Consider the following 23,354-nt stretch of genomic DNA (forward strand, 5'->3'; position numbering starts at 1 on the left):
GGGCAGCCTCACCAAGCATCTTCCTTTCTTAACAAAATATACAAATTACAGACACTAAACATGTCTTGGCTGATATTTGTTAAAGGTTCTTTTAAGGCTTTTTTTGATGACAATTTAAATTGTAATATCCGGTGTTCCCTTCAAGTAAAGCTTGCAACCTAGCTGAGCAGAGTCTATGGTTTGATTTAGCATTGCTTATCTGACCAAACGTATTTTACTGAAATGATAAAGTCAGTTAACAAAAATTCTAAACAATAAATATAATAAGGTAAATATCAGAGCTGATACAAATCCTATGTATGGAAATAATGCGTCTCTATTACCTAATATGCAATGGGTGTGCCTGTGTGAGAGAGGGTGAGAGTGGAAGGAAGAGAGAGAGAGAGAGAGAGAGAGAGAGAGAGAGGTGGGAGTACGTGTTCTTCTGTTCGAACCCTTAAAAAAAAAAAAAAAAGAGGCAATCAGCAGCACAAGTAACTCTAAACCCAAAGTCCACTTTAAGCTATCAGTAACCCACACCACACATGTTAATGTCCAATAATTCTTGCTGCTTCAGCCATATGGGCGATTGAGTGACCAGCAGAGGAAACAAGAGTGACCGTTTACAACCAGACAAGGATTACCACCTTCTGGGAGAACTCTGGGTGGTCACAAGTTCCCATCCAGCCTACCGCACGCACATACACATACACAGGTCTCTGTAGCGGGTAGAGCAGCATTTGACCTATAGCCTCTACACTCTGAAGGAGAAACTCCTGACCTATTATCCAATCCAATGCATCGCTGCCCACATCTGGATGGCGTCTGTGTGTGCAGAGATGTTTAACAGCCTGGGTGTAGGTTTGTGACTGCTGAGTCATTAAGATGTTTAATGGTGAAAATGTTCCAGTTGTGTTGCGGTTAAACAAGAATGACCCTCATAGTCTTACACTGTGTGTGTGTGTGTGTGTGTGTGTGTGTGTGTGTGTGTCTTAGAAAGCAGAAACCAGAAAGGCAGAAATGTATACTCCAAGAAATAGGGTACAGACTCTTCTGATATGCCAGTATTTGTTATTTCTCCCGTTTAAGGCTAACGTTAAAAAGCCTGAGACTAGCAGTGGTGCACCTGTGAAATGCGCCCCTGGGGAAACACAAGCTCCTCCAACTATTTCCCGGCCCTGAGGGAGGGCTAAAACAAAACCAGATGGAGAGAGGATTGGCCAGGTCAGATGGGGTTGGGAAAGGATGGAGCGTGTGTGTAAGCATGGGTAAGCGTGTAGGTTGTGTTTATCGTGTTCTCTTCCAGACTAATTTAACAAGGCATTATAAGGCCCATAAGATTTTGTGACTTGCAGTTTGTGTGCACACACACACACACACACAGACAGACAGACAGACAGACACACACACACACACACACACACACGTTTGGGCAATATTTGTTACAGTGTATAGCTAGCATAGTCCGTACTTAGTGACACCCCTTCGGCAAGTATCACTCTTTTTGAGTCTTTTCAGTTTCACCCATTTGACTTCTAGTTTTGTGTGATTCTAAAGTTGTCATGGGTGCATTTTTGAGATGACTGAGAGTCCACATTGAGTCCACTGTGGATTTTGAGAAGTCTTTAGTAATATTATCCTGCTTCATCTTCAGCTTTTTTACTAACAGTGTGATGTTTGTTTTCAGAATCTGCTGGTAATTAACTCAATCAATTATGTCCTCGATCAGTGAAATGTCCAAAGTGCCACTGATAGCAACACAATTCCAAAGCATTATCGATACACCATTTGTGGGTGTCTGTTATTATCTGTTATTATTATATCTACTATTTTAATTATTGTTACTGTCACTGCTAGACAGCTGCTTAGATGAGCTAATTAGGGTCCTTGAGAGACCTCTGGTAAAAGTAAAAAAAAAAAAATGTTTCAAATTAAGCTTGATACCTTTTGGAGATCTGTGATGTTTCACTCACTTAACAATTCACACGGACACCTTTATCATTTTAGAATTGGTAGACAGAGCTGTAGACCAATAGATAGATAGACAGATAGTGCATGTGTGTGCATGTATGTAATGGATGTATGATTCCATCTGTTTCTGTATCTGTATTTTGTGAAAACCTGTATGACCTGTATGATTTAACACTGAAGTGACAGTGGAGAATGTTTAAAACCACGTGTTAAAAACCAAAGTCATGCATAAATGCGTGAGTGTTCTTATCGTTTTCAAAAACTCTCCATGAGGAAGTCCAGTATTTACAGTTATGCTACCATGCAATACCGATATTCCACTAATCTAAGCCTAACCCTAAACCTTAACCTCAGTAACCAAAAATAAATGAGTTTGCCCTGTCGGTTAAAAATGTTGCTCCTGGTTTCCCTTGGTTGTCCTCATACCATTAGGGCATTTCTTCCCTAAAAATGTATGAAACAAGTACAAACACAAAGAGAACACTAAAGTGCTGAGCGATAAGGTAGAAAAATATGGTCCCAAGAGCCTTTGGTGAAAATATGTCAGTTAAACATGTGTACTGGTCCACTGCATGCAGTGGGTGAGAATGTAAAAAAGTCATTAAGTCACTTATCACCTACCCTGCCTCACACACACATACACACACGCACACAGGGGCTGTTACATTTAGCTGTCGTCATTGCCGGCACTATTTTGTGTTGCTCAAGCTAGTGCACTGACAGACAGATGAAGGGAGAGGACGCTGCCCATATCTCCACACACATACCCACCCCTCTATAGTGGTCCATTTGCCTTCCCCCCTCCCCCTCATGCTTTTCCTATCTACTCATCCTCTCTCATTCTCTGCCAGTTGTCTGTGTTCACACAGGTTCAGAACCTTTAGACATGGTGTAGATGCAAACATGCTCCACAGTCACTATGGCAACATTATTCTTTGCTATGCCTAAAGGCTGTCATCATAGAGATTACAACTGATGATCCACAGCCTTGTATAGGAGTTTCACACCAATAACACACACAGGGCTAGTGCATTTCTGTCCTGGTGATGACTGATCAGCATGAAGCCACTGAGGGATTTCACACACATTTGCGTATTGCACACACACACAAACAGTGCTGCATTTCACTCCAGCTCTAAGTCCCTCAAACTACAAGAAAAGAGTTCCTTGATTCAGCACAGTGCCACACACACACACACATACAAACACACACACACACAGGATGCTGTTTTTGAACTGTTTTTACTGACTGTTAAAACCAATATGTCATGGGTCAGTTTCATAAAGACAATAGTCAATGCTCACCAGTCTCAGGGACTCATTGGGAGGTTAAGAGTGCAATACTAACCCCACATTACACACACACACACACACACACACACACACACACACAGTTGTCTGTTGTTACTTGAGTGTAATAAAGAATCTAAAAAAAAAACTTTTTTAACAATAAAATAACTTGAGTAAATGTACAATCCTATCAGGTAAAAAAAAAAAAAACAAGTACTAAGTAACCTTTAGGTAAACAGTAGAACAGAGTACATCTGGCACCAATAATCATAAATATGGAAATATGGATGCACTCTCACAATGAAAGCACAGATAAAAACCTGCAAGCAGCAATGCATGTGGTCCATGTATGGGTGCAAATTCAAAGTACAAATTCATCAAAGCACAAATTCATTTCACATTTACAATAGAGATGTAAATGTAACTAGTTACACCCCACCTCAACCCACCAGTCCACACAGCCTTGTTCTGAACATTCTTCATTTTAAACAGAACTGCACTGTTCCCTGCACACAGAGCCTGTTTGGCAAACAGCCTCTTGCCCTCTGAAACACACCCACACACCCTTTTTCCCTTCTGCTACATTATAACTATTGTTGTTCCACTCTGATTTGTGGGGAAAATTTGGCAAGAGGGTGCATTATATATATATATATATATATATATATATATATATATATATATATATATATACATACATACATACACACACATATATATATATATGTCAGTTCAGTACCAGTTCAGCTCAAACCAGGTGCTGGATGATAACTATAAATATGGCTAGACTCACACGAGGAGAGCTTTTCTGGAAATGTTTTAATGAACATAGCGATGTATATAAAACCACCACGTTTTGCATTATACACATATATACACATACACACACACACCCATACTGTTATGTATATTCTATATATTTTGCCACAGTGACAAGCTGTTCAAACACACTGGTCGAGTTCCTCCTCATTACTAATTCAAAAGTGATGTAAAATGTGAATGCGTGTTACAACAAGTATGATAGATAATTAAATAAATAAATAATGAAACCAGGTGGAGCTGAGGTCCATGGTAGGCCTAGACCCGAAACTACCAGCAGGGTGGAGACAGATCCAAGCTTAGAACAGGGAGGAGTGAGAGGACAGAGAGAAAGTGTGAGTGAGTGTGTGTAAGCATGAATAATTTATGAGTGGAAAAAAAATGATTGATGTGGGATATTTCATTTCCCGTAAGCATAAGCACACATACACACATACACACACACACACACACACACACACACACACACACACACACACACACACACACACACACACAAACACACATGCCAGAAGCCTTCATGACTTCAAAGGGTGCGGTCTGGACTTCCTCTTGGTCTCCAATGGACAAACAGGGTCTTTTTCAGAGTCAAACCTAAACTCAAACACACACACATACAAGCAAACATTCAGAAAGCCCACTCGTACACACCTGTGTTGCTGGTCGGAGGTACGGAGGTTTATTTTCAGGTTGTTTTTAAGTGACTGTGTCTGGGAGGCTCTGTAAATGTGAAGCGTACATATTTCGAAAAACTTTTTTTGTGCCAGAATGACAATAATGAATCTTGTGATTTATTATCTCTAGCTCTCTAACTTCAAACAAGTCATTTTGGGGGATGTTTAATCCTTTCCAAACCATTATTTCACAATGTGCAAATAAGAACTGCAAACAATGTATTAACATGGTTTACTTTTGGTAAGCTAATGTTATATGGCAGAAAATGTGATCTGTGGGCCAGTAACAGTGTGTTGTGGTTTTTACTGCTGCTTTCCCGTATTTCTGGAAACATTACTGAACTGAGGCCAAAGAGCGAACAGCACACAGGCTTTTAAAAACGTTGATGACTAGTACAGCAGTCTTCTGCATCAGCAGTCAGCCCTGTAACACATGACATTGCTGGGCAGAATGGACAAAACAGATCAAATTCAGCATTGCAATATTTCCAAATTTATCCCACTATCAGATAAGTTTGCATCAATTTAGTTAATTAACCCAAATGATCTTTTTAATTTAATTAATTATATGTTATGCATGAAGAATGTATTGCAAGAGAACTGTACACAGTACGGCAAAGGTTAACCAGACAGATAGCATCTTTCCAGAAAGAAAATGTATTACTGCAACATGGTTCTTCAAATGGTTCTTTCAGTGATGCCATTGAAGAGCTATGTTTGTAATTGAGATATGTTAGCGTAAAGAACCTTTACATCATGTGAAGGTTCTTTAGACTCACATTTATCCATTACATACATGACTGACTCCTCAAATACATGCGCAACCAGCCACCGCCTCTCTTGAGAGAGAGAGAGAGAGAGAGAGAGAGAGAGAGAGAGAGAGAGAGAGAGAGAGAGAGAGAGATAGATACCCAGATAGAATTGTGCTTCTATGGGCTCAGGCTGCTGATGGTAGCTGGCATGACCTGGGATTCCAACTTGGAGCCCACATACATTTTATGGAACCAAAAGTGGTTCTTCTATGGCATTGATAAATTTAGATTTTCATGAATTTGTGTTTTACATATTAGACAGTGCTGTAGCCATGCATAAAACTAATAAGTATTTTTTAAGGAATCTTAAATGTCTCAATCATTTCTGCAGCAGTAAAGCACATGAACTTTAAATTAAGAGGTACTTAGAAAGTTCTGAATGTGTCCGAAAAAGTTGACATTTACAAATGTGTTTAAGTACTACCTTAGTTACGAAGGATTTTGGGAGACCTACTTAGGCAGAATGAACACTTCAGGAAATGCACCCCAGTATTACTGCATGCCATCAATGCTGGTTTATCAGTACAGACAATATATTGCCTATATATAGTGTCTGACTAGTGGTTATTATACAGGGGTGTACCAATTCTTCAATTCATAGTTTAATTTGATATTGGTGCGGGGATGTCTTAATGCAATTGAATTTAATTACACATACTTCAGGCAGTATTATCAGTATTACTTTAGGAGTGCTTCCAGGAGTACTTTATTTGCTCAAAGCTGATAACTGCTTGAGTGTACAGAATTGAGAAGCTAGTATTGAATGATACACTACAATACACTGTATTGTTAATAGATATGATCTGTATTCATGAGCCCTGCTGGTCTGCAGTGGGTTGTAGTCTAGTCTGAAATCTTGGAGCTGACGAACTCTGCATTTTAAGACATCTTTAGCCAACACCATCCCGTATAAATAATGACATTTCTATGTATCAGTAGATTAGGTGGTACAAAGTCTGCCTTCAGCTTCGAAAATATACTGCTTGAGTAATATGTACCCCAGTGACAAGGCAGAGTGACGGAAAACGTGGTTGCCATGAACCAGACACATTTATGTATGTGATAACACAAACGCACACAGACAGCACAGAGATAGATTTACTCTATTTGGTTCGAAAGTTGCATAAAGACAAAGCCTGTACCACTGAATACAGCAGTTGTCAGCAAAATATGCGTCCACACAGAGTGATGAAGTGAGAGAGAACGACTGTGAGAGAGAAAGAGGGGGAGTGTGTAACCTCTCTGTAATGAAAGACTTAGTTTGCTGACGAAGCAAAAGAAATATAAAGTGAAGAGAGCGGAGAGATGTAGAAGACGGTTTGTGACCTGACGAGGGGAGACAAAGTGAAAGGTGGCCCTGCGGTCAGCCAGGTTTGACACTGCGTGTGAGACGAAAAGAGCCAGAGCATAAATCCCCGTCATTCGCTCCTGTCTTGCGCTGTTTCTATCACCAGAGCTATTTTTCCCCTATTCCTCTGTACTTTCCCCTCCGTCCCCCTCTCCCTCCCTCCTTTAACCCAGTGTGATACTCGGAAAGTTGAGGATTCTGGTTACAGAGGGCATGTGAAGAGAGGAGAGAAAAACAGAAAGAGAGAAATGAGAGCATGTGCTTTCATCCTCTGCACAGCAGGGAAGAGCTCAGCCTTGTCAATCCCAGGGATAGCAGCTGCCACACACACACACACACACACACACACACACACACACACACACACACACACACACACACACACACACACACACACACACAGTCTGGAGTAACTGAATCTTTTTTGGAACTTGTACCGATGAACCTCCTGACACACCTGATTCAACTTAACATCTAATTATTAGGCTCTGGTTAAGCTTGGCTAGATGTGTCAGAGCAAATAAAAGCTTCGACTGTGGACCACTAGGCTGGAAATTTCTGTCATCACACATTCACGCTGTAGAGAAGATCACTGTAGTGCTATAGCGCATTTCAAAATAATTATTCAAATATGCATTTATTGTCATTTATACTTATGCGGAGTGATTACTTTCACTTTTAGCCAGAGTGCGGGACCAGCCACGGCATCCCTGGAGCAGAGAGACATTGCAGTAGCAGCTTGGCAGTCCCAGGTATTAAACCCACAACCTTGTGATCAATAACCAATCACTTTAACTAAAAAAGGTCACATTTTTCATTACATTAATCCATGCATGTCCTAGCAGGTCTAAATAACTGAGATCAAAGACCTCTCAAACCAGAGGGCAGGACAGTAGACTGCACTCGCACATACACACGAAGATTAAGGTGGCCTCAACTTGCAGCTGTGTTTATTTCCCTGCTGGAAGCCGACCACTGGAGTTTAAACCCCCAAAGCCCACCAAACCAGCCCCTCCAACCCTTCACCCGTTAAAACAGCAAACCTCATTCTATGCACCACACACGCACTTTCTCAAGCACGGTGCATGCTCACACACTTAATATTTCACTTGAAAGGCAATAGGGAAAACCTCGTTCTAAAAGGGAGAAGACCCAAAGTTAAGACTTATAAAAATTGTAAATCGTCTTCCTGAATAAAAGAACGTGTAAAAATATGAAATCAAACTCAAACTCAAATCAAAAAATTATTGGTCAAACTGAGTCCGAAAATCTGACTTGAAACCACATACAAATGCGATTTGATCCGATAGGCTCTATGCACACTAGGTCTGCAACGTGTTTCCTTTAGACATTATGCTGGCAGCAGTCCAGCTTCCGATTTGTCAGAGAACGCCTAGCTAGAACATACGGCTTATTCGACTTAACCCAACATCGTGCTGACTGATGGCCGTCTGGCCTGGTCTGGTGCACACCAGTTAGTTTTTTTGCCTGACTTGCATCAGTGCCATCAAAGCGTCATTATGACATACAGTGTTATAATTTCCCCAGGTGCTTGGTGGCTGCACCTGCTCTCTAAGGGGTTGCGCAAGCTGAGAGACGGCTTAATGACAACAGAACGTACCTCATTGGCTAGAAGCACCACTAACACCTATGACCGCTGATTAATTTATTCTAAAATCTTCTAAAATCTGCTTCTGTAAAGCACTCTGAACTTCTTTAGTATTTTATATCTAAATTTTTTCCATTAGCACTGTATTAATATTGACCTTTGATGTTTTTCTCTGTAAATGCTGTAAATGTTTTAAATTCAAAATTATTCTTATTATTACTCTTATTACTTTTATTATCATTATTACTATTTAAAAAGGAAAACATTGCCCGTATTAACGTTGTGGCTGAAGCTCCCTTGACCATTCCTCTAACCACACTGATCCTACTCTTAAGTTGTGTGGCTTTTCACTTTTCCTCATTGACTGACGTTAGACTGCCCTTGCCGGCGTATATAAACCGGACGTTGATCTGCTGTTATACAAGAACCCGGAAGGCGTGCATAGAACCTACTGGAAGAAATTCAGATTTCTGAATGGGACGTTTTCTGCGCAAAGGTCAAATGATCCATGTTATGAGAAATAGTTACTCATAACCAGCTGTACCACACCTTAAAAGTACAATGGTCATCCCATCATGCTATGAAGATGCTTTTCGGCAGCATGGTGGTCTTGTCAGTACTAATGCGGGAAAGAATGGCACAACACAAAGGGGGAAAAAAAGAACAATCTCTCCCTCAACCTTGAAAAGTCATTTAACAGGAATAAGCAACAGGATTTCACAACTGTGGTCAATCACAGTAAGCAAGGTTTCAAGTACTAAAGAGCAAAAAGGAAAAGAAACTGATAAACTACCATTTAGATTATTCTCCTGTTTAGCATTTTCTTTCTAAGAAGGCCTGAATCACCAAGCATTCACCAGTATTTCTCACACAACAGTCCTAGGCTGTAAGACGGAAACGGGGGAATACAATAACATGAGGACTCATTAAACTTTATTGCTGGGCTAGTTTAATTGTGAGGGTGTGTGTGGTGGAGGATTTGACAAATTCAGAAATGTTCAGCTTTCAGAGAGCTCAATACTTCATACAAACAGAGACCAATCAAAACTATACACAGGTTCAAGAGTTTAGACAAACACACTCTCAGTAGCCCTGCCTGTTCTGCTCCAGGTCCTCACTCACTCCTTACTCTCTCTCCCTCGCTCTCTCTCACTCACACACACACACACACTTCATGCAGAAGGCACCAGGGTTAGACTGGGCTCACTTGCTATAGTTGCTGGTTTGACAGTAATGACTCCATTTTTCTCTGCTGCTATTTTAGAGCTCAGTGACTCAGAAGACTTCATACGTCTCACAGAGAGCCACACTCAGTACAAAACACCTCAATTTTCCTAAATGCCTTCCATACCTCCCACACAGCTTGTACTCAAAAGCCCAGCTTTCAGATCCACGCCATTCAGTGAAACCACTGTGTAACCAGAGACACAGTCAGCAAAGTCAAACAACTCACTTAAAATGATATTACACGTACGCGCTTATAAAATAAAGGTGCTTTGAATGGTTCTTTGAGCAATTCCACAGAGGAACCATAAACCTCTTAAAGGTGTAAAGAACCTTTACTTGATGTAAAGGTTCCTTACCAATTCTTTACCAATCTCTAATGCAAACATTGGGCCTTCTTGAGAAGATTCGTCTTTAAGTCAATTTACACAGTTTTCACAATGATTCTGATGTTCGTAGGAAGATACTGGTATATGAGTTCTTTCCAGAGTAAGGCCAAAGGTAGTTCTCCTTCTATGGCATCAATAAAAAGAGCCATTTCATGACCCTATATTTTGTAAAAAGGTGTGCTTAAAGTAGGTAGAGATGGACCACTCAGTGTTTTTGGAGGTGATATCAATCGCTGGTCGCATTTCAGCACAACAAGCCAATCATCAATACCAACTGAAAGTGGGACTGGATGCCACATCAACACTTTCCAGGGTAATATTCTATCAGAACAGGGAGCGAAATTCAACACTGACTTTAATGAGTTTCTGCAGTTGATGCGAGATCTGTACTGCCATCTAGCGAACTGCATATCTAGAAACTGCATCACAAAATCTGGTCGACTCTCATATTCGGCTCTCAGGCCAAGTTAGAGAAATATCGGTCAATCAGCGATTGCATATTTGGGCTGAAAATCAACTGATCCCAATACACAGAGGATAGATCCTTCCATGTCTAGTCTAAGGCAAAAGACTTTTAATATCAGTTCATTGTAAACCCAAAAAGGTATTTAGAAAGCAAGAGGCATTTTCATCTGCACAGAGTAGGCAAAAGTTTACTGAGATGGACAGAAGGAGAAGAAAGAGGAGTGCTAAGAAAAAGAGAGACAGTACCTCCACATAGTCTTTGGCATGGCCCCAGTCTCTCTTGGAGTCTAGATTACCCAGACTGAAGCACTTCAATTGTCCAAGGTGGATCTTTGCCACTGAGCGACTGATTTTCCTGGTGACAAAGTTGGAGCCTGCAAAACACAAGCAAACACACACACACACACACACACACACACACACACATTTCAGATATCGGTCCCCACTGATGATGAGTGATGAGTGTGATGAGTGTAGGTGTTGAGTATCTGACACATTTGACAGACCCAGTTTCAGTTTTGTTCACTTTATGTACCTTATCACTTCTCTCTCTTTCTCTCTCTCTCCCTTTCTCAGTCATCTACCTCCTGACGTACAATGTCACTTTAAATCTTGAAGCCAAAATAAATCTAGCTTCATGTCAGTCAGTCAGTTAGTCTCTCTCTCTCTCTCTCTCTCACACACACACACACACACACACACACACACACACACACACACACACACACACAAAATGAAAGTCTTGTCTAGTCAGTGGACCACCCTGGAGGCACGGAGAGCCAGGCCAAAGTCCTGCAAAGCTGCCAAAGAAACACACACACACTTGATCTGTGGGAAACCTTGGATGTCTGAAGACCTGCTGGGCTGAGCTGCATTTAAAAGCAGACAGAGGTTGGAGTTTTCAAATGCAGTAACTCCACTCCACCACAGCTGCCTGTCTGTAATAGGGGAGGCTCAGGTTAGGGTTGCACTCTCATTAAATAAGTCCAGTAATATGTATGCTCAATAAGCACTAAGCCACTGTAAGTATGCAGCTTCCTTTTAATGAATTTTTCCAGTGTAAAAGCCTTTACAAACTGAGAATGACTTGCTCAGAAATAAATAAATGCACATAAATGAAAAAAATATTTTTCAGAACCTTCACTGGTGAAATAAACCTCACCCAGCCGATCGCAACTGTTGACATTACGGCAAGATGATGGCTTGACCGTGTCATTAACTAAGAACATTGAAAAGATTAGTTTGTCTGCGTCATGTGTGGTGAGGAAAGTAGCTCGAAGGCATCTCCAACAGAGTTAACGGACATCCAAGCAGTCTACAAACCCAAACTAATGGAAATGTGGTGAATCACTTTCTGGTCTGGTGTGTGGACATCTGAAAACATGTCTGAATATTTCGAATTTTCATGACATTTATTTGTATTACATTCTGTGTCTAATGGCCTTCATAAGGGGTAGGTAGGTTAGTTACAAAAATGATTGTGACTGAGAGAAGATGGTGGTAGGCGATATGGTAAAAATACTATATCATGATATTTAAAGACATTTTCTCGATACACAATATTTATCATGATATTCTGACATGCAGACAAAATGCATCAGTAGTGACAGATTCTTAAAAAACTGCTCCTATACTGAGTTCAGTGACTTGTATTCAAACTCTGCTGCACTTCATCCAGTTGAAATACCACCGACCTTTTTGCATAATCACAAATGTTTACAACTGGTTACAAACAAACAAACAAATAAATAAATAAATAGTGAACGATAGAAAAAATATATATATTGGGGGTTGAAAAATATGGGGTTATATGCCAGGTTTGGGTCAGTTTTTAGGTGCAACATAAGATTTAGATTACAGTTGTGCCCCAAGCAGTACCAACTGTGTCTGATCGGGTCAGGTCTCAAAATAGTAGGCTATTGGGTACTGGTCAAGTTTGAGTTCCACTTTCATGGATGTTCAAGTCAATATACAAATTATTCTCAAAAGTTTTGTTTGGATTACAGTTTGGGAACATACAGCCTTTTTTTTATTTACTCTACATCTACAGCTTTTAACTTAAAAAGAGTGACTTGCATTAGAATTGTGTTACGCAGGAAGGTGAATGTGGTGTTAGAGGAGTCTTGCCCAAGAACTGGTATTGGTGTAGCATTATGTGCTTGCCTGGCAGAGCAATCAAACTCTAATCTGCCACAAGTAATGCAGTGTTTATATCCTCTACGCTACACCAACCTCTGTACATTTAATTTACTGTTCCTTTTCAATGAAGTAATACAGTAATTTTCTTCCAAACTATCCCAAAAGTGGTCATATTAACATTCATATTCATGTCAATATTCATGTGACTGTTTTCTATAAATATAGTTTTTAATGTATTAAGAAACTGCAGATCTTAAGTTATGAAAACACACTTATTTGTATTGACAGCCATTAAAAAATGTCATAGATGGTGTATGTGTGTTAGTGTGTACCTCTAAAAGGAACACAGTGGAGCGAGTTGATTGAGTCTCAACGGTCACCGCCTTTGCCCCATAGCACTCCATTACAAAAGACTCCTTCTATACATGCTCACAGCCAGGTGTGTGAGCTTGGCACCAGAACCACAGATTGAAATGCAGCGCAGTAAATACTAGAGTTACTCGAACCGTCGCAAGGAAAACCGCACTGGGGACCAGTAGATCGTATTTCTTCTCACATTTTTAGCTATTGGCCCGCAATAATGGATTAGCTGTGTGCCATGTTAGCGTGTGTTTGAAAGCCCACGACGGGCCGTCTCCACACACTGGCTCGTGTTTCCAGTTTGAGTGTAATTATGGCGTCTTGCTGCATGCAGAAGGGAATCGTGAAGAGGAGCAGAGTTGCAGGGAGCTGACCACAGTTTGGTCTCTGCTTGGCCTCTGCCTGGCCAAACCAGCCCTGTTCAGGGGCACCCTTTCAACATGAGTAGGCAAAAAAAAATGCATAGTTTCAGAAATAAATAGGCAGTTTGCAGGTGTGTGTGTGTGTGTGTGTGTGTGTGTGTATTTAAAGAGGACTCAGACCAGACCAGAAAAAAACACAGAACACTAAAATTGTTAATAATGCCAGAATTCAATATAGCTATGTAGAGTTTTCTCCCTTTCGTAAAACAAAAAGATCCTGTAATATTCTTTTTTTTTTAACTGCCATTAAAACGAAATATGAAGTTATGATTAAAAGGAAGTTATTATTAAAATTTAAACAACACAGTACTAATATTTAAACTTTGAGAGCATTCAGAAATCACTATGGTGAAATAACCTTGACTGCCAATCACAGCTTTCATGTCTTGGCAGGCTCTCCACTAGTCTTTCACATGGCTGTTGGGGGACTTGCCATTCATAGTCTGCAAATTCAGGTAATTAAGCTTTGTTTGATGAAATGGCTGAAATACAATGACTGCCATACACGTAGAGATGCAAATTTAAGAAGAATAATTAAGTCTTTTTTTTCCAAAAGCTGTATATATGTGTGTCTAGGGATTGTGTGTGTGTGTATGTGTGTGTGTGTGTGTGTGTCTTGTGCAAGAATGTGACGAGAGACATTTCATTTTGAACACTAAAGAGCATCTCTGTCATTCAACTTCTTTGTTGCCATGGCAACATGGTTAACACAAACACAGGTGTGTGAGGTTTAGTGGAGAGGAACATGTTTAGCTTTGTGCGTGCAGGACAGGTGAGAAGTCGAACAACACATTCATACAGGTGCCTTCTCTTTCACTTAAAGAGCTTTAGACTCTCAAGGGTTCTTTTAGCAAAACAAAAGACCACAGGACAATAGAAAGGCTAGAAAAACACAGTTTTATACCTCTCCCTCCCTCTCTCTCTCTTTCTCTCTCGGTTTTCTCTCTCACACACACACACACACACACACACACACACACACACACACACACACACACACACACACACACACACACACACACACACACACACACACACAGAGAGAAAGAGAGAGAGAGAGAGAGAGAGAGAGAGAGAAGCACATGCCTTAACCTAAACCTAACCTCAGCAACCTACACCTAAACCCTATCCAAAATCTGATCTTCCTGCTCTTTGGTTCTTTCCTCTTAGTAAAAGTTGAATTGTGCTGGACGCAGCCTGTTTCAAAAAGACCAGGAAAACGTCCTTAAGTCAGCTAATTTGTCATTGTTCTATCATTGTGAGGACATCTGTTCTCAAAGTGACAAACACACACACCTAACCTTAGAAAAATGCAGAGTGCCTTTACCTTTTACAGAGGCTTAATCAACCACATGCCCATGCATCTGCACACACGGTAGTGCCCTGTAAGCTGGATTTTTTTTGTTGTTCTGCTCACTACATGGTGGGTTTTTCGTGTGGTTGTTTTCTTTCCAAAGCCCACCTCCAGCCTGGGCCAGGAGGAATGACTGTTTATTGATGGAAGCGGAAGTGTGTTTACTGTTAAGGGGGTGAAAACACCCAGCAGAATTCCAAGCGGAATTAACTCACCAGTCTGCTCCTGGAATCAGTGTCTGTCTTACCATGGACAGGAAATTAACCAAGCCTGATCCCTCCCTTAGGCCTACACACACACACACACTTTCGTTTTCTTTCCCCCATTTTTCTCTTTCAGGCTTTCACGTATCTCCCAGTTCTCTCTACTGTGTATTTGCTTCTGCATTATCTGCTTTCAGGGGTTACAGGGTACAGGGTATGATACAGGGGTCACGATTCAATATACTGCAGGGAAAATATGTGGGAAATCTGAGCAAAAGAGAAGCTGACTTTTTTTTAACCAGTGGAATCAGAAGACAAAGTACAACACTGCAATCTAGCAGTCAGGGTTTAAATATAACATTAAATGAACCACGGTCTGCCAGTAATATTTACATGTAAACCATTCCTTAAAAACAATACTGTGTTTTTGAGAATGAATAAAGTATTGCAAAGCATAATATCGTGATACTTCAATGTATCAATGTTGTCCTTCACCCCTACTCACTAGACGCGTGTGCATGGTTTTTGTTGCTGGTCTTTAAAAATAAAAATCATACCTGCTCACCACACACCCTCTTAAAGCAATTGCCTGTTAGTGTGTGTGTGTGTGTGTGTGTGTGTGTGTGTTCTGCCTGTGGACAGTGTTCTTACCTCTTCGAGGGCTCTCGTGATTGAAAAGAATCCCGTTAACAGCGTACAGATTATACGCCTCCCTGAAGTTCACCACTATCCAGTATGCATAAAGTTTAGCAGCACCTGAGTTTGAGAGACACAAGTTGTCAATTTCTCTTTCCATTAAAAACTGAAAAAGACTGACTAGCAAATATAAGGAGATTGAGTCTGAATCATGAGTGAGTGTGCCAACCGTAAGGTGAGCGGGGGTAGAAGGGAGTGGTCTCTTTCTGAGGAATCTCTTGGACTTTGCCATAGAGCTCGCTGGTGGAGGCCTGGTAGAACCGCACACTGTCCGTTAACCCACAAGTCTTTATTGCGTCCAGCAATCGTAGAGTCCCCACACCATCAACGTCAGCCGTGTATTCTGCCAGGTCAAAGGAGATCTGAAATAAATGCACACAAAGCTTTCATTACTTTTAAGATTTCACTGATTTCTATGAATCTGACCCTTCTGATGGAGAGGTGTCATACTGTGAGTGGAGGGCGTCTTCCAATAACTTCTTTTTTAATGAAGTCAGACACAATCACTCCCTCCCCAAAAACACACGTATATGCATGATCGTGTGGGAATTCCAGATCCACTGCAAGATGAGAACATCAGTGACGAAATGAGAGAAAATCAACATTAGGTAATACTGATTTAAAAAAAAAAAAAAACACTGGCACCCTCTTTGTAGTCACACCTATACACGTTTCACCAAGACAAAAGCACGGCTTTGTAAGGCTACCACACCTCTGAGACAAATCCATCCTCAAAGACTGAAAGGTATTTATCACGACATGGAAACTACATCAAAATATTTTGTGCCTGGTGAGACAAGGCAAGCAGAAGATTTCTCCCAGGGCGTTAGCTGTACCGCTAACGTTTAGACTTTGCATTATTCACATTATTTGTTGTGAACAGGATGTGATGTCCCCAGCATGAATGTCCAGCAGCTTGTTTGTTTTACACTCCCGCAACTCCTCACACAAACAAACAGCTTTTATTACGCGACCACACGTGTAGTCTCGGAAAGACTTCCGAGAATATACACTGATAGTTTAAGAATGAGAGAGAGACCTAGAAACAGTGTAAGAAAATGAGAGAGAGAGACAGGCCTAGAAATAGCGTAAGAGAATGGGAGCGAATGAGAGAGAGAGAGAGAGAGAGAGAGAGAGAGAGAGAGAGAGAGACAGACAGACAGACAGACAGACAGACAGACAGAGAAGGTGTTAGAGAATGAGAGAGGGGGAAAGAGACCTAGAGAAAAGACCTAGAGTAAGACAAAGAGAGAGAGAGGGGGGGGGGGAGAGAGATGAAGAGGCATCGATATAGTGTGTGTGTGTGTGTCAGAAAGAGAGAGGGGGGAGAGACTTAGAGATAGTGTATATATAGAGAATATAAGAGAGAGAATGAGAGAAGGAGGAAGAGGTCTGGAGTTAGTGTGAGAGACATCTAGAGATAGAGTGAGAGAGATAGTATATGAGAGAGAGAGTGAGAGAGAGAAAACTACAGAAAAAGAATGATAACTAGAAAGAGTGAATGGAATAAAAGAAAAATGTAACTTGCGAAGGAGAAACTGAAGTGAGAGAGAGAGAGAGCAAAAACAAGGGGGATTGAACTACACAGAGAGAGAATTAGAATAAGACAGAAAAGAAGAGAAGAAGTGCAACAGGGAGAAAAAAAAAAAAATCACCCACAAAACCTTACATCATGTTGAACTGATGCCATCTATGGAGCAAGCTGTTTATAGACCCACTCAGCTGTGTTGCCTGGCAATCAGTAGCCTACAGTGATCATTACAGCTGTGGTGATTGCTGGGAACATTAGCACAAAGCAATCTGGACTATCCAAAACTGCTCTAAAAGGTCTTGCCAAACACAGACATTTGCTGAAGCTGCTTTGGGACTGTCCGAAACACGCACCAACACCAATAGTCACCAACTATCGGAGCAATACAACAGATATCAGATAGCTGGATACTAAATCAGTGATATTTCAGCTTTCTAGAATATCAGGGTCACATTTCCACCAAGAAAAAGGTATTTTTCTTGTTTAGTTTTATTTATATGAACACCCCAGTAATCACTAAGAGAATCTTGTGTTTCACAATACCACAGCAAGCTTGGCTTCTGTTACCGGCATACCTTCTTAGAGTAAGAAAATGAAATGAAAACCATGAATCAAATTTAGCAACTTTAAACAAGATCTACAGCACAGCAGTGAGACAGCTCAACCACTGAAAACCAATCAAATTATAATTAGAAGCATCTGTAAGTGTTAATAAGCTGGTTTGCTGTTAACTGCTGTGAAGAACAAAGGGGAAGAACGGGCTCTGGCTGGTATGAACACATCTTGGTGCAAAGAAAAAAACACCTGTCCATTCAATGTTTCTTCTAAAATTAAGGACGTAAAAAAAAAAGTGTGAACCTTGTAAAGGTCTGTGTTTATCTGCTTCAGAGAATCCTATGGTTTGCAGTCCTTCTCCACAGGGACTAGACACATCTGTGTCAGCAATGGCTGCAACTTAAAGTAGCTGAATGCTTTCGTCAGAAGGGGTGTCCACAAATATATAGCGTATAATGTGCTGTGTGAATGTGTGTCTCATCACCAGTTTAGAGGTGGGCAGTGTTCCACTTCCACTGAAAAGCCAGTGTGTGCTTTTTTGGTGTTGTGATCTTCAGTTATAAATGATGGGTTTTAAGGTTTCCAATCACAGGGTTCATCTTCCTGCCTTTGCCAACTCTGAAACTGTAAAAGCACTGCTAGGCTACACCATACAAAAAAAAAAAAAAATACTGTCAGCTCCAAACACTGCTATTGCTAGTTCTGTATTCCAGACTGTAGTTTCTGTTGTGCGTGAGGAGTCTTGTCAACATCTTACAGTCCTGGTGGTGTGATTCTTTAGTGTCGTCACTGTGTTTAACACAGAAACAAAGACATCATTGCTCCCATTTGTTCTGTTGTTTCCTCTAAAATGGATTTGATGATACAGGCCGTTTTTTTTTACCTCTGGCATGAAACAGCACTCTCTGATGTTAAAACAAATAGCCAAAGATGTTACTTCCTTATAGGAATCTTTGTGTGTGTGTGTGTGTGTGTGTGTGTGTGTGTGTGTGTGTGTGTGTGTGTGTGTGTGTGTGTGTGTGTGTGTGTGTGTGTGTGTGGCGTTCAGGAGTCATTTAGAGGAAAACACACCAAAAGCCTTTACTGGGCATAACTATGGTAACTTGGAGCTGTCAGTGGTGAGATTTATGCTGAACATGAGGAAAGCCCCTGTGCCCTACGGCAAACACTCACACACTTTTCTCCCACTTCTACATCTGCTTCTCTCTTGCTCTTTATCATCTCCCCCAGTCTCCCTCCCTCTATCGATATACTCCTCCACTCCTCAAGGCTTCAACACGTCAGGAATGGAATTCATCAGCCAATTAAATCTATGCATCATGTGAAACTAACTTCTCTCTCCCTCGTTCTCAATCCCTCTCTTTCTCTCTCTCTCTACGACTAGACACCTCACCTCATCTTTCACTCGCTCTCTCCAGCATAAACATACACACAAACATGGCAACAGTCTGAATCATTATGTGCAGCGGTAAGAACCTGCCCCCGGCATACGCCATACCAATCAAACCACTTAATGTCGTATATTAAACGTGACAGTGTGGGTTAAGTTGTGAGAGTGTCTTATGATATTAAACATAGCCGCGTGGGACAAGTCTGGATAGTGTTGCACGATATTAATCACAGCAGCGTGGGATAAGTACAGCGAGCGCCGTTTGATATTAAACACGGCAGCATGGGATAAGTGCGGATAGGGTCGTATGATATTAAACACAGCAGCGCGGGATAAGTGCGGATAGGGTCGTGTGATATTAAACACGGCAGCGCGGGATAAGTTCGGATAGGGTCGTATGCAAATTGGACCAATTATGACATACATTAGACTTCTAACAATGACCAAAGACAGTACATTACCATCAACTTCATGCAACAAAATGCTTACACTGTGTTCTCCCATCATGATAAAGCTTACAAGCTTACATTACAGTGTAGTCTGAAGACAAAGAGACCACCTTCTGATTCTGATCTCTCTCGTTTTTTCTCTCTCACTTTTTCTCTCAGACACACACACACACACACACACACACAAATGTATGCTCTTGCTGTAGGTTAACTTAGTGTTGACAGCAGCTAACAGCTTCCACATGTGAGTATCCCCCTGCACACCTCTCTCTCCGAAACACACGCGCGCACACACACACACACACACACACACACACACACACACACACACACACACACACACACACACACACGAAAACGGCACGTTGTGTCATCTCAGTTGGCAGGTGCTGTTAGGAGTTTAAAAGAAAGAGTAGGGCTATTGTGCGGTTAACTGTATGTCAGAACAGTTAAGCACATTCCAAACAATGACAACACACTGACAACCTGCAGTGCTGTGCTGAGACGTGCAATGCACAGAAAAATTCACAGTACAGAAACAATGCAGGCTCCACTGAGAGCCACTTAATGATAACTTTAAGATATCTGCTCATGTGTCCAGGATACTCACAAAAAAAACGATTTATCAAGAGCTTCTTTTTCTACCCAGCATGGAAAAAATGTAGTGCAGTACTACGACCCTACAAACTACAGCACAAATTAACTACCATTATATTGATTATATTGATATTCGAAGTCGGAGTGGCAGTAGCTCAACCATAACTGCGCCAACTACTACCTCAATATTACATTTTCATACTTTAAATAAAAGGTAAAATAAAGTTCATATCTCACAAATTGTCTTTAAATCCTGATTTATTGCTTGAAACATTCAGATTTCCAGTGACACCCTTTACATGTACATATACACGTATTACTAGTAACCTAAGCTCTACAACAGAAGTAGAAGTAGAAGACTCCAGAAAGCACAAGCAGCCTGAGGGAGTGGATACGAGACAGGAATGTGTCAATTTACTCCCACCTAAAGCAACGAGGCAGACATTATTCTCCTCTACAAAATAACTACTCAGAAATACTCCATCAAAAGTGTTTGTGTGTGTGTGTGTGTGTGTGTGTGTGTGTGTGTGTGAGGGGGGGGGGGGGGGGGGTTGATAGAGATAAAAAGATAGAGATGGGCACAAAGAGAGAGAGGGCGCACGATAGTAAGACAGATAGAGATAGAGATAAAGAGAGATATCTGTGAAGAATGCGGTGCCGTCAATTCAATCATCTCAGCAGTTCCAGACCAGCTTGGTGCTGATGGACCTGATATTAAACATCTTTCAACATCAACAGAGGTTTTTAACTGCTGCAGTATGTTAGCAACACAATCAACATTGGCCCATAAATCTATCACAACCGATAAAATCTAGGTGTGTTTCTGCCATGAGAAACCACCTAGCCCAAATTCTGCATTCCACCACCACTAACATTACTAACGTTTCAAATGATCTACTGTGGTTATGTTTATTTCACACATTTCACTCAGACCACAACGTCTTTATTAGCAGAGTGTTTATACCAAATGCTGCAAAACAAGTGGAACTACCTGGCTCATAGGAAATATACTGTTGCTGTCATGCACAAATCTAATATCTCCAAAATAGCAACTTAACACAACACAATAGCAAACCCTGCTTAACTTTTAATGGAGGTCAATTTACTCCATGTCATTACTGAGCATTACAATTTATCCATTAGTAATGAAATCTGGACACAATGTAAAGAACAACCAGATTCAAATGACATCAAAACATTTAAAATGGTAAAAATGGAGGTATAGGGTTTTTGTAGGACAGAGTTGAAAAAAAAGAAAAGAAGGTAATCCACCCCTGGTGCATGTTCAGGGATAAGTAGATTTGAAGGCTCCACAACTTACACATGAGTCATGATGGTGGCACATTTAACGTGAAATACGTCTCATTTAAAAAAAAAAAAAAAAAAAAAAAGGGAAACAGAGAACCTGAATCTGAATCACATAACCTCTGCCAGGCCCCTATGGAACGTAAGCAAAGCTCAGGTCTGCTCCAACCCCTAAGCTTTGTGATTTATGTCTATCGCACCTAATTAAATCAGCACTTGTTGTTCTCTCAGTGTCATACACAATAAATCATGTGTTTTTAATCTGTTTGCGGTGACCCAAAGTCATTCTTTTGAACAAAGCCTTGTTTGTTTGTGGTGACATCAGCCAAGGCAGTAGGTGACTGTGGAAGCTTGACAGTTTAAAGCAGCGTGAGGGCCTCTGTGTTTGTATGTGTGTGTGTGTGTGTGTGTGTGTGTGTTTAAGAGAGAGAAAGAGAAATTGACCTTGAGGCATTTAATCAAACATGTAATTGCAAAACAAAGCATTCCTAATAACCTGTATGTACAGACATCCATTGCAATCCATCGACCACATAAACACAGCCAGGGTGCATTGTGTACAGATTAGGATCACTCAATCCACAGTCAGAGGTGGCCAGAGACAAATCTCAACCACATTCAACACAAGTGTAAATGGAATGCATTTCTATATCTGCAAATAATTACAACTTAATTAAACACCCAGTTTTCCACAAATTAAGTTGAAGGTGCAGCATTGTATGAAAAGAATGACAGAATGACAGACATCAACTAGAAACTAGGCACAATTTTCCAGCACCAGCCCTGACTTTACTTTCTAATCGAGGCCCAATAGCTGCAGCAGTCTTTTCCTACCAACATTCAGTACCAGGTGAGAGGCAGGCTACTGACAGGAAAACTGTAAATGACGTAAGTGCTAATGTGCTGTTTACACACATTAAAATTAAACAAACATTAAATAAACATTAAAACGGAATATCCTGCATTTCAGTTAAAAGTGTAAGTGGAATCCGGCCAAAGTCTACCTAGATATAATCCACACACAAATCCCATGTTAGTGCTTCAGTCCTCCATGTTTTATAAAATTAAAAAATAATAATAGCACCAATAATAATAAAAACACTAACTTTCGAGTTTTAAAAAACATCACTCTCACAGGAAAATTTGCACAGGCTCAACACATCTTATTATTATAGGCTACCTGCAGCTACATCTATCCGCCTAAGTTAAACAATCAGCCATCGATCAAGTAATGATGGACTTATGAACACTCTTAATACTTATCTCCATACAAAAACACACACAGCTACATAAGTAAAATCACATCAGAATTCATCACACAGGTTTACTGGCGCTACTGAGCCTTTGTATCAGTTAACACTACAGGTAAGAATGCGAAGTGCATTAACGATTACCTGAGTAATCAAATACCACTCTATAAAAAAATAAAAATAAATAATACAGGAAGAATGCAAAAGTGAAATAAAAAATCCCATCTTCTAATCTTTTTTCATCTACTGAAAACATTGGCCCATGCTGTGTCAACATGAAGCTTTTGTCCTCACACACACAGCAGCACACTGCTGACCCCTATGTGCAAAAACAGGAAATGCAGGCGTGCGAGTGTGAATGAAGGGGAGAGACTAAGAGTGTAAAATGACAACCCCAGACTCCAAAATCATGCTTTCATAATCATACATACATAGAGGCTGAGAAGAGCTTATTACAGTCACCTGTAGAGCTCCTCTGCAGCACTTTTTGACTTTCTGATTCTGATTTTGCTGCAATGTATCA

General features: G+C 40.7%; 1 protein-coding gene across 1 annotated transcript in view; it reads right to left on the reverse strand.

Annotated features, from left to right (window-relative positions):
• Positions 1 to 23,354, reverse strand: part of gmds (GDP-mannose 4,6-dehydratase) — a 61,041-nt gene that overhangs the window by 23,432 nt on the left and 14,255 nt on the right. The window contains exons 2-4 of the mRNA XM_072674652.1: positions 15,924 to 16,137; positions 15,710 to 15,814; positions 10,827 to 10,954 (exon numbers count right to left, since the gene is read on the reverse strand). Coding sequence (XP_072530753.1) covers positions 10,827 to 10,954; positions 15,710 to 15,814; positions 15,924 to 16,137 — 447 coding nt within the window. The remainder of the gene's footprint in view (positions 1 to 10,826; positions 10,955 to 15,709; positions 15,815 to 15,923; positions 16,138 to 23,354) is intronic.

Source organism: Salminus brasiliensis, chromosome 1 (assembly GCF_030463535.1).
Source record: "Salminus brasiliensis chromosome 1, fSalBra1.hap2, whole genome shotgun sequence".
In the NCBI taxonomy this organism is placed as follows: Eukaryota; Metazoa; Chordata; class Actinopteri; order Characiformes; family Bryconidae; genus Salminus; species Salminus brasiliensis.